This window comes from Cheilinus undulatus, linkage group 8 (genome assembly GCF_018320785.1).
Source record: "Cheilinus undulatus linkage group 8, ASM1832078v1, whole genome shotgun sequence".
NCBI lineage: Eukaryota > Metazoa > Chordata > Actinopteri > Labriformes > Labridae > Cheilinus > Cheilinus undulatus.
In genome coordinates, this window is record NC_054872.1 from 4,153,622 (window position 1) to 4,165,445 (window position 11,824).

Sequence of the window (11,824 nt, forward strand, 5' to 3'; positions counted from 1 at the left end):
GAAAGGTTGTTATAATGTCTGATAGTTTGGTGACTCAACCCAGTTATTTTGATACAAGTTCTGAACTTTACTCAAAAAAACTGATTCATTTCAGGAGACATTTGTATAAGGGAGCAATCAATCCATCCAAAAGTTCTTAGGAAACACTGGCACATTGCTTAATTGAATTTTGCCAATGATTTTGTTCATTTTTGCCTGTGTTCAGGAGTTTGTCTGCAAGTTTTGGTGATTAAAGTCTAGGATTTCACAATATTGGAAAAATCCAACATCATGCATTTCTGAAAAAGACAATAAATTCCCAATATTGGTTGTCTAAGGCTGTTTGTAACATCAGGGACCTGGTTCAAGTAAAGTTGGCCCCAAAGTCACTTGAAGATGTGGTCTTGGTCAGTGGTTGTCAAATGGCGCGTGCTTTAAGGTGAGTCCAGGTGTGTTTTGGGAATTTCTACAACCATACATTATTACTACAACTATAGAACGACTAAAGACACTGAAACACATTTTTTAAGGGGGGATTTGCTTGGATATGAACATGGTGTGCCTTGAGATTTTGAGATTTCGAAGCAACTCTGCATGTCTCCTGTCCCTCCAAAAACCATTGTATCTGTGCAGCATGGCCCATTTCATGCTCTGAGCTCTACAGTAGATGTGGAAGTAGGAAGTGGGTTGTTGTTAGCATCTCTAAAATAATAAAAACATCCAGAGTAGCAGGATGGACTCTACTGGCTACATGGAGCATTAACAGGTATTGTCTGAGTGGTTACAGTGGCCGTCTCTTCTTTGTTCTTCCTCTTGGGCGGGATTTGCAAACCACCTGTGCACAAACCACCACCTACTGGGCAAGTTTGCAAATACACGAATGCTGTGGAGATTTATATTTTGCTTTGCTATTAAACAGATGCCATATTGCTTGATTTTTCACAACCAAATATGGTCACTTCCTTCAAAAAAATAATAATAAGAACATGAACAGTTGCCTCCTCAGAGCGTCTGAATGAAACTTTTACCTGGTATGAGTTTGTCGATCTGTGGTTCCTCTGCCCCTAACTCCTCCCTTTCTCTCTCTCTCTCTCTCTCTCTCTCCAGGTGTTAGCAGCTCAGGATGTCCGCCCACCTCCTCCTCCTCCTCCTCCTCCTCCTCCTCCTCCTCCACTGCCCAGGGCTTCTCCCTCGCTGAGCCAGCCATGACCAGCCAGCACACACATACACACCCCTCCTTCAACTCCATCCACTCCATGGCCGAGCAGCAGCAGGTAAACCACACGAACACTCAAAGTGATGGTTGTCTTTGTCACCACACCACCGAGGATCATGTGCATTTTTGATTAAGCTGACCGGACGAAAGTCACAACTTAATTTTAACAAAATTGGCATTGTTACTCTCTGTGATAAACGCTGATGATCTTGGCATGTAGATGGGCGACATGAGCAGGTGAATGACAACAGGTAGCATCTTTATACACACAGCTGCTCAAACTTTTGAAGGAAAACTGCAACGTGCAAAGTTTCATTGTTTGGTCAGAGACCGAACAATGAGTTTCTTAGAGTAACACAGGACTGCAGAAGCTCCCCTAAAATATCAGCTAGACATCAGCTAACATGGGAAATGGAATAAAACTGTACAATATGACATGACATGGTAAGATTTAAACGGAAAAGGAATGACATAATTTTACGTGACACTGATACTACAGATCAAGACATGGCACAATAGGATTAAAAACAGAAATATTGAATGATATAAGACACAATACTGTAAGTTATGACATGACAATTTAGCTACAATAAGGTGTGGTAAAGCATACTATGTCATGACCTGGCATGACACAGCACCATGCTACATGTAACAGCCTGATCCAGCATGACACAACACAATAGAGTTAAATACAGCAGAATATAGTAAGACATGATACCATTTATCCATTTTTAATACTGTTAAACCATCTCTACTTTCCTGTGGTATACGGTATTACCACCAGGTGTTTCAAACCCCATCACACAAGAGGCAGGTCAGACCAAGCAGTCGCCAAGTGTGCAAGCCCAGCCAGCAGAGCATGCACCTCTACCTGTATTTCATTCAGTCCTTGTACAGCATGCTTTAAGTCTATGAGAAAAAACAAATCCAAGGAGGCACTGGAACTGATTTATAGTTGCAGTGTTGTTCACACACTTCTCTGGTGAACTCACATCAGGATAAGCTGTAAATATTTTTTATGTTTGCATCGTGCAACAATGGCAGGCTCTAACCGGCTGTGAAATAAATGTACAGATGCTATTAAAAGTTATATTACTTCAGCACCCCTAATAACAACAATGACCTTTGAGCTTTGTCTACACATCCTATTAAAATGGGTTAACAAATGTTTAAATGTTTTTAAAATCATTTAATGGTTAAATTGTTCCTGATGCTGCTGCTGCAGCACGTATGGATATTGATAACAAATTTTAGATCATCACTCATTCGCCCCAGAAAGAAGAAGGAAAATGTTTCAAACTCTTACCGCAGTGGACAAGAAGAAGGCCACAGCAGTGCCTTTCTGAGACCAAGGCCTCGTCCACGCAGATTTCTGTTAAACACTTGAAGAGCATCTTCATTAGGGGTGGGAAAGAAAATTACCACAGCATAGTATCGCAATATTTTGTCTGGTGATATATCGTATAGTCTCGTCCCCCAAGAATCAATTTTTTATTAATTGCTAATATGAACTGAAGTCTATGATAGTGGAAAAATAAAACTAACTGTTTGTCCAGTGAGGTCGGCAGAGGTGATGGTCATAGGGCAGGAGAAAGTTAGTGCAACAAACATGGCCGCACCAGCAGTGTTAATTTTGTCGACTAAAACCATGACTAAAAATGTTCGTCAACAGCCTTTTGTCCATGACAAAACCTAGACTAAGACTAACTAAAATAGATCTGTGATGACTAAAACTGACAAAAACTATGTTTAGTTATTGTCGAGATGACTAAAACTAGACTAAAATGTAATTTATTTTTCATCAGACATTTAAAATTCATGATATTTCTCATCTGTGGGTAAATCTGACAATAAAGCCTCCTCTCCTATCGTTTTTCTGTCATGTATGAGAGCAGTTAGACGCCACGTCTAAGCTTTGAGCCACACCTCATGACAATTGTTTTTTTACTTCATTTTACACACACTTGTGGATGCAATGAGTGCACAAGATATGATATAACAATGCTCAATCAGCACTATGGGGGGAATAGAGGTAAAAATGAGCTTAATATCACATATAACATCATTTAAACTCCTGTAGTCTTGGATGGTTATGACATTATTGCTAACAGTCAGAGCCACTATGCAGAAAATTAACAGGATTTTTACTTCAGGATCCATGCTGTTGAGCTCTGTAGGTCGCTGTTGGATCACTGTTTTTATCATACTTATGGTAGGATCAGATTTCACAAATTTATCCAGATTTTGACCTGATTGTGTTGTCGCCATCCATCATCAAACATAGACCTAAACATGAACATCAGTAACGATTAACGCTCGTTTATTGCTGCGTAATTAAGGCACCGTATAACAACGATTAGGCAAAAATTATGGTCGTGGTCATTGTCGAGTCCACAATCATTTCTTTGTAGGGTTCTTTTTTTCAGAGCTCAAGACCGCTAGTATCAGAAACAGCACGTTTGTAGCCATGATTGACAGCCCATGACCCGCCTCCCTGATGACCTGTGAACTCGTCATGATAGATCATCAGCTCAAGATGAAAAGACAGGATGAGATTTTTGTGGCGTAGTCCAACATGGGGGCATCATAAAAAGTATTAAAAAACAATGTAGTCTCATCTGACCATTAAATAGATAGGAGGGTTTCATTGGCTCAGACCCTGGTGGTGCAGGTGATTATTATTTTGTCAAAAATAAAGAACAAAAATCAATGTAAAAGCTGAAAATCTCTAAAATGTGCAGAAAGCGTTCTTGTTAGGCTCCTGTGATCTTGTTTGGGGTGTAGTTTTGTTCCTGAGTTCGGTCTGAAGGTGTGCTCCCGTCTCCAGGTGCTGTCTGATATGACCATACTCCAGCGGAGGATCCCCCCCAGTTTCAGAGACCCTGCCAGCGCCCCCTTGAGGAAACTCTCTGTAGACCTCATCAAAACTTACAAGCACATCAATGAGGTAAGAGACGCTGTTAATCTGACGTTTAATACATTATCCTGTGGTCAGTCTGGGCTTTGTTCTCTAACAAACGTGTGGCCTCACCTGCACAGGTGTACTATACGAAGAAGAAGCGGCGTGCCCAGCAGGTCCCTCCAGAGGACAGCAGCACCAAGAAGGAGAGGAAAGTCTACAACGATGGCTATGACGACGACAACTACGACTACATTGTCAAAAACGGAGAAAAGTGGCTGGACCGCTATGAGATCGACTCACTGATCGGGAAGGGCTCCTTCGGACAGGTAAGAGACACAAAAACGCCAACGCTGTGTTCTAACAGCATAAGAGCATCAGATCTCTATTATCCCCTGAAACAGAATGAGATCAGGTACTTTTATTTTGAAGGACGGAAACAAACGTGATGTGCTTCGTATTTACTAGATCCAGCCAAGGTGTACTGAGTAGTTTAGCTGTGGATTTTAAATGAGCAGAGGTGTGGCAGCTCTAAGCTCATGTTTGTGTGTTCATGTGACGCTAAATTGTGTGTTTGGTGTGTATTTGTGTGTTTGCAGGTGGTGAAGGCCTACGACCACCACGAGCAGGAGTGGGTTGCCATTAAGATCATAAAGAACAAAAAGGCTTTTCTAAACCAGGCTCAGATTGAACTTCGCCTGCTGGAGCTCATGAACAAGCATGACACTGAGATGAAATATTACATAGGTAAGACTCGGAATGATGCTACCCTGTTAAAAGCTCTGGTTACCAGCAGGTCGATATCGATCTGCCATCACTGTTTGATAGCTGTTAGTTTAGTCTGCAGTATAATTATCAAGGCTCTGACTTTGATTTGTTTCACTTACTGTTTAGATCCCATCAGGAAGAAAAAGGTTTTCAGGATGGACTTCAAAAATTACTTAGAAAATTATGAAAATTCCTAAGAAAATTTCCAAAAAATCTGCATAAAGTTTATGTAAAGCCAATAATTAACCAATAACTTCTAGAAAGTTTCTAAAAAATTGTGGGAAATTTTCCTAAATTCTCAAGAAGGAATATTTTGATCAGTCCCAGAATGGTTCTCATACATTTCCTGTAACAACATTTCTATAAAACTTCAGGGAAAATCAAAAATTCTTAGGAATTGCCAGAAAATTCTCATTTTAGAAAATTCCAAAGAAGCTTTCCAAAAACTTCAGAATTCCTGTAAATTCAGTGCATAATTTATGAAAATACCTCACATTTCCTAAGAAGTTCCAGAAAAATTACCTTGGCAGCTTGGAGTTCTCACAACTTCCCAGGGTGTGTCCCAAAATTCCAATGGAAATTTAAGACAATTCCTGGGAAATTCTTCAGAAAGTAAAAGAAAGAGAATCCTTGCAAAGGCCCACCATTTTGTGAATAGTTTCCAAAAGAAATTCTGGAACTTCCTTGGTAGCTTCTAAGGATAGATTTTTGGATATTCCCCTTAAATCTTGAAGAAAATTTTCTCAGAATTCCTCCAAAAATTCCCTTTAAATGTGCAAGGACATCCCCTTAAATTACTCCAAATTTCCCAAGGAAAGTTCTGTAAATTCCTTTTTTTTTTTCCAAAGAAAGTCTCTGGAAAACTTCCTTAAATTTCTATTAAAAGTTTCTTGAAATTCCCTTTAAATTTCAAAAAAAAAAAAGTTTTTTAAAATTTATCGGCTTTTTCCAAAGATAATTTCCATCATTCTGTATTAATTTCCAAGGAGAGTTTTCTTAAATTCCTTCAAAGTTTCCAAGGAAAGCTTCTTATAATTTCCATTTATTTCCAAGAATAGATTCTAGAAATTTCCCTTTCTTAAAATTATTCTGCTATTTTCAAGGAAATTTTCCATACATTTTTGAGGTATGTTTCCCAAAATTTCCTGGTAAAAGATCCTGAAGGTTTTATGACGTTTCTGAAAAAAATTCCTACAAACATTCCTGGATATTCCTGAACAAATCCTGGAAAATGCTCACTAAATGTCCCTGGAAAATTCATAAATGATGGATGAAAAGATTCTGCTAGTAATCATTTTTAAATTCAAGAATTTTTTTGGCAGATTCGTGGATCATATATCAGACTTTAAAATCTGAATTAGTGGTCTACTCATTGTTTTAGTGCAGGGTCTGTACCCACAGCTGGAGTCTGTCTGCCATGTTAAAGGGAGTTTAGGCTGTTTTCCTATTGGACTAAATCACAGAAGCATCTTATGGTTTAAAACTTGCATAACAACTCAGTGATACGGCTGACAGTGGAGTTTTCATCATCAGACAAAGGAAACAAAAACAGATGTTTACCTGAAGAGATCGGTGTTTTCTAGAAACCCCTAACCTTTCTCCTTTTTCTCTCCTTCTTTTCTGCCTCTCTCTGTCTGTCTCTGTGTGTTTAGTCCACTTGAAGCGTCACTTTATGTTTAGGAACCATCTGTGTTTGGTGTTTGAGTTGTTGAGCTACAACCTTTACGACCTGCTGAGGAACACCAACTTCAGAGGAGTCTCGCTCAACCTCACCAGGAAGTTTGCACAGCAGCTCTGCACAGGTTCGCTCTTTCTCTCTCTCTCTCTCTCTCTGTTTATTCAGGCTTAGATGGCTGCGGTCTGCCCCCTAGTGGCCAGAATAAGACTCACAGATACACCATGCCGTCATGCTGCCTTTCAGTAGGTCATTGAGTACATCCCAGTTCCCTTAAATTGGATCCCTGCGCCCCTCGCTTGCGTCTTCGCCCCTCCCACCACAGATTCATGGAGAGACGCGAGGAAACGAAGCCAAGGAGAGAGGGAAGAGGAAAAAATAAAACAAAGGAAATATTAGAGCCAGGATTAATGCTCTCTTTTATTGATTTCATTAAATTTATGCTCAGTGTTTTGCTTTTATTACATATGACTCAGTAGAAATGGACAGTTTATAATCAGTTCAGACGTCTGTTAGCGTCTGATTTTCCTTTATTATTCACCATCGCTGATGTAATCAAGTTTCATTAACATCCACTGTGCTGCATCAGCCAATCGGTGAGAGAGATCCATTAACAGGGCATGTCTGTTCGGGTTGTGAATATGTATATAATGTTCATAATAAGTCCACTGTGTGATCATAAATGTAAGTGTGATGTGTTTTGGTGTCCGTAGCGTTATTATTCCTGGCCACGCCAGAGCTTTCAATCATCCACTGCGACCTGAAACCAGAGAACATCCTGCTGTGTAACCCCAAAAGATCCGCCATCAAGATCGTCGACTTCGGATCGTCCTGTCAGCTTGGACAGAGGGTGAGCTCCTACTCACACCGCCACAACTTCAACACCTGGTTTTACAGAGAACGGTTCAACCACAAACAGCTGATATGATGCTCTCATCATCGCAGCCAGACTGCTTTAACTTTACCAGAGTTTACCGTGCTGCTGCTCCGCCTCTGGGTCTGTTAGTTAGTGTGTTTGAATTAAGATAAACACCACATGTGTGTGTGCCGTGGGACGCAGATGCCCTTGTGTTTAGGTCCTGAGCCTGTGGCTCTTTCACTGCATGTCATTCCCCACTCTCTCATCCCTGTTTCCAGCTCTATCCACTGTCCTAACGCTCTCTTATAAAGGCAAAAACTCCACAAAATAAATCCTTCAAGAATCATTAAATATGTTTTTTGTGCTATAGCAGCAGACCAGCAACCCTTTTTTTTCTTTAGGGGGAAAATTCAGTGTTCAGTGTTAATATTAGTGTCTTGTGAGTTTAAATTGGTTAATAATTATCTTTGTCTCAATCAAAAAGCTCAATCTCTGCAGAGATTCCATCTGTGATGTTTTTGCACACTTAAAATACCAATCAGAGCTTATCAGTGACAAAAACGACAACTGTTAGAGGACGCACATCGATCCATCAGCCTTCACGCTGCAGACGTTACAACTGAGCAACACTGAGAACATTTTCTACCCGTTTCTGAGTCGTTTACATGGACTTGAGTATCCTCTTTTGTGTTTGGGAGTGTAAACATCATATTCTGATTTTAGAAACTGGAGTAAGCTCTTAAGTTGATTTTGAGAAACTGGATTCTGCTTCCTGGAGAACTCTGAAAGAAAACCAAATACTGTGGCATGTAGATGCCTTTCCTCCTTTTTCTGACGGATGCTGACTACCTGAGAACGCCTCATCCAATCAGCAAAACAAACACAGCACTGGCAACAAGAGGGTTTCACATCTGGAGTGACCATCACTCTGTAAGGAAAGAATTATAGAAGTGGAATTTTAGACAGGAGAAACCATCAATTTCTCTTCTAGTCTCGAATGCCAGTGTCACCAAACATTCAAACAGGGATGTCAAACTCAATCACAGCAGGGGCTGAATTCTGGATTCGGGTCCAACCTGAGGGCCGAGCAGGGTCCACATTTAACCATAAACTTTCAGCTTCATTTTCACCAGCAATGAATTATGGGGAAAAAGTCTTAGCACTGATGATAAAGGATTTTGAGTTGAAACGGTCAAAATAAAACGTTTAAAGGCTTGAAATCTGAGATAAAAATTCAAATTTATTAGCCCAAAAGTTTCAAAACATGGCATTTAAAGTCAAAATAGTGTTTTTAAAAGGCAAATATATGAGAAAGAAAGTTGTAATCATTATTCTTAATTTCCTGTTTTAATTACAGTGTTAACGTCCCTCTGTGTGTCATGTTTGGGCAGAGAAATGTCTGTTTAGTTTTTTTTTTAATGAGGGTTAAATGTTGAGATCGGTCAGCAAGAGAGAAAGTGTAGTTTCTGCTCTTTAAGAAGAATGTGGCGCCTCTCAGTGGACGCCTGTGAAACTGCAGCCCCATGGGTGTAACAGCTGTTTAGTTTCTTATAAATCAGTCTGGTAATGTAGGGGTCTGTGGTGTTTCTGATAGTAAACTCACATCATTAACATTAATTTCTAATAATTAACATCGATCAGAAATCCCAGGTAAACCGCCCCATCTCAATTATTGACCTGGGGACAGATCAGTGTTTGAGATTATGGCATTGTTTAGATAATAGTCCCTAGGGCAGTGATCCTCAACTGGAGGCCCAGGCCACATCAGGCCCCCCATGGCATCCCATCAGGCCCTCAGAGGATTATTCAGTTTCGAAAATTTTGGCAAAAAATACGGTGTATTGTTTTACTTTTTTTGTTGAAGTTTAAATTAAACCTTTAACCTTGCAGCTTATCAGACAAGAGGCAAACTAGTATGTCTGTAATTTGGTATGGCAAACACGTATTTTATTACTGTTGTCTTGATTAAAGTTGCAGTTTTTGGCATCAATTTTTCCACTTAAGCCTCTTTAAGAGTGCAATTTTACCCTCTTAGAATCTTCACAGATCTGTTACCGGCACCTGCTTTTGGCCAATCACAACACAGCTTATTAGCATCAAACTCAGTGACAGACATCAAGAGGGCTCCAGAAATATGTAGCTAAAATATCTTAATTGTTTCTTGTGACTGGCTGCAGTAAAGGTGAGAGTGACTGTTAAAGGTTTAAGAAGTTCCATTAATTTTGGGAAGGATTTTTCACAATACTATGTTAATTAGACGAAATGTAGATTTTTTTTTATCTGTTTATTTCAATATCCGGCCCCCACAGCATCAGTCAGGAAAAAGCTGGCCCTTGGGAAAATGGAGTTGATGACTCCTGCATTAGAGGGAGACTAGGAATATGCCACCATAGTGTTTTTATCCCGAACCATAGGGGGCGCCAAAACACCCAAAAATGTGTTCCCTTAATTAGTGTGGACAGAGAGGCGGGTATCAATTATAATCAGAAGGGCCACACTGATTGGCCAATAATATTTCATTTATTAATCCTGATGAAACTCTAGTTTGTTTTTCTCATATATTTATAACTTTATAATCCCACATTCTTCAAGTTTTAAAAGTTCAAAATTACAAGATTATTTTTATTTCATTTATTTTTAGAGTGTCTCTAATGCTACTTTGTACTTTTAGAGATCTGTCATTAAAGAAGGATGTTTTAAAACTTAATAAAACATCCTGATGAAGTTTTAGCTCCAGGGATAAGATCTGATATCCACACGCTGAGTGTCTAACCTCATCCTGCTCCTCATTTTCAGATCTACCAGTACATCCAGAGCAGGTTTTACCGCTCTCCCGAGGTGCTGCTGGGGATGCCGTACGACCTGGCCATCGACATGTGGTCTCTGGGCTGCATCCTGGTGGAGATGCACACGGGCGAGCCTCTGTTCAGCGGCTCCAACGAGGTGAAGACGACTAATCTACATAAGAGCTGGGCTGTGATTGGCTGCGTTTACTGTGTTTACAGCTTGAATCAGCCCGTTAAAACCTTCCCTGTGTTCGTAGGTCGACCAGATGAATAAGATTGTGGAGGTGTTGGGCGTCCCTCCCAGCCACATGCTGGATGCCGCTCCCAAAGCCAGGAAGTATTTTGACAAACTGTCGGACGGTCTGTGGACAGTCAAGAAGAACAAAGACATCAAGAAGGTTTGGACGGGGGCTTTGACTGTCTGTGTTACTCAATTCGGCTCTAGTCGGTGGTTTTTATTTTACCATCAGTATCAGACCTTGTTCTTTTTGGGTGGGGCTGAGTTATGTTGAACTTACCCTGTAGAGAAACTGATGATCCTTGAGTGTTTTTGATCAGAAAGTATTAATGCTGTGCTTTTGTGTTTCAGGAGTATAAACCCCCAGCCACGCGGCGTCTTCATGAGATTTTGGGGGTGGAGACCGGGGGTCCAGGGGGGCGGAGAGCAGGGGAGCCAGGCCACGCCCCCTGTGATTACCTGAAGTTCAAAGGTAACAAACCGAGTTCGCTTGATTTTGTCTCCTCATAGAGTTGCTGTGATTGGCTGATTACCTGTAGGCCATCACTGATTGGTTGTTTAAGGGTGTGACGGTGGCTCTATTTGTGTCCTCCTACAGATTTGATCCTGCGCATGCTGGACTACGACCCAAAAAGTCGGATCACGCCGTTCTACGCCCTGCAGCACAACTTCTTCAAGAAGACGACGGACGAAGGAACCAACACCAGTTCATCCACATCCACCTCTCCTGCCATGGACCACTCCCACTCCACCTCCACCACCAGCTCCGTGTCCAGCTCTGGTTAGCACGCTCAGACATGCACAGACATACACCTGTACATGCACAGACATGCTTAGATACACTTCTATGCATGCACTGATAGTCGCTCTGATACTTGCTCTGGTGCTGCACATGCTCTGCAGGAGGAATAAGTCCACTTGTATGACTCTTTTTGATTTATATGAACTCTAATTGAACACATAGGTTCTTCAAATGTTCAGCACCTTGGTATTTTTTGATGCCACGTTTAAATGTCTTAAGTCTGTTTTTGAATAAAGCATTTAGATCAAAAAATGACAAAAACATTTCACAAATCTTCAGCTCTCGAGTCAAATTTAAAACAGAAATATCAAGAACAGCAGCAGTTCAACCAAATTCACAGGTTAAATAATCCGAGAGTATTTCTGAATGCGTTTTAGCATCTCATACAGGTGCAAAAGTTCTGTTGCTTCTCTTATAAGCACTCAGGAAGCAGATTGATGGCACTGTTGAGATTGCACAAGAATGTTGCCAACGCCTCTGAATGTAGAGGTATTTGTGCAATGTTGATGTCTGCAATCAAAGCAGACAAAGGCAAGCTCAACTCAAAAACTCCTCACAGGGTGACAGTCCTGATTCAAAGAAAGCACCACAGCAAAAAGATC

At 40.6% G+C, this 11,824-nt stretch overlaps 1 protein-coding gene across 3 annotated transcripts in view; it reads left to right on the top strand.

Moving 5' to 3' along the window:
• Nucleotides 1-11,824, top strand: part of dyrk1b (dual-specificity tyrosine-(Y)-phosphorylation regulated kinase 1B) — a 91,009-nt gene that overhangs the window by 75,329 nt on the left and 3,856 nt on the right. For all 3 annotated transcript variants that reach the window (XR_005992214.1, XM_041793275.1, XM_041793274.1), the window contains 10 exons: nt 1,087-1,253; nt 4,023-4,142; nt 4,235-4,423; nt 4,694-4,841; nt 6,515-6,664; nt 7,251-7,387; nt 10,193-10,339; nt 10,440-10,580; nt 10,772-10,892; nt 11,019-11,201. Coding sequence is in view for 2 of the 3 variants with exons in the window: in XM_041793274.1 (XP_041649208.1) it covers nt 1,087-1,253; nt 4,023-4,142; nt 4,235-4,423; nt 4,694-4,841; nt 6,515-6,664; nt 7,251-7,387; nt 10,193-10,339; nt 10,440-10,580; nt 10,772-10,892; nt 11,019-11,201 (1,503 nt within the window). In the remaining variant the exon portion in view is untranslated. The remainder of the gene's footprint in view (nt 1-1,086; nt 1,254-4,022; nt 4,143-4,234; nt 4,424-4,693; nt 4,842-6,514; nt 6,665-7,250; nt 7,388-10,192; nt 10,340-10,439; nt 10,581-10,771; nt 10,893-11,018; nt 11,202-11,824) is intronic.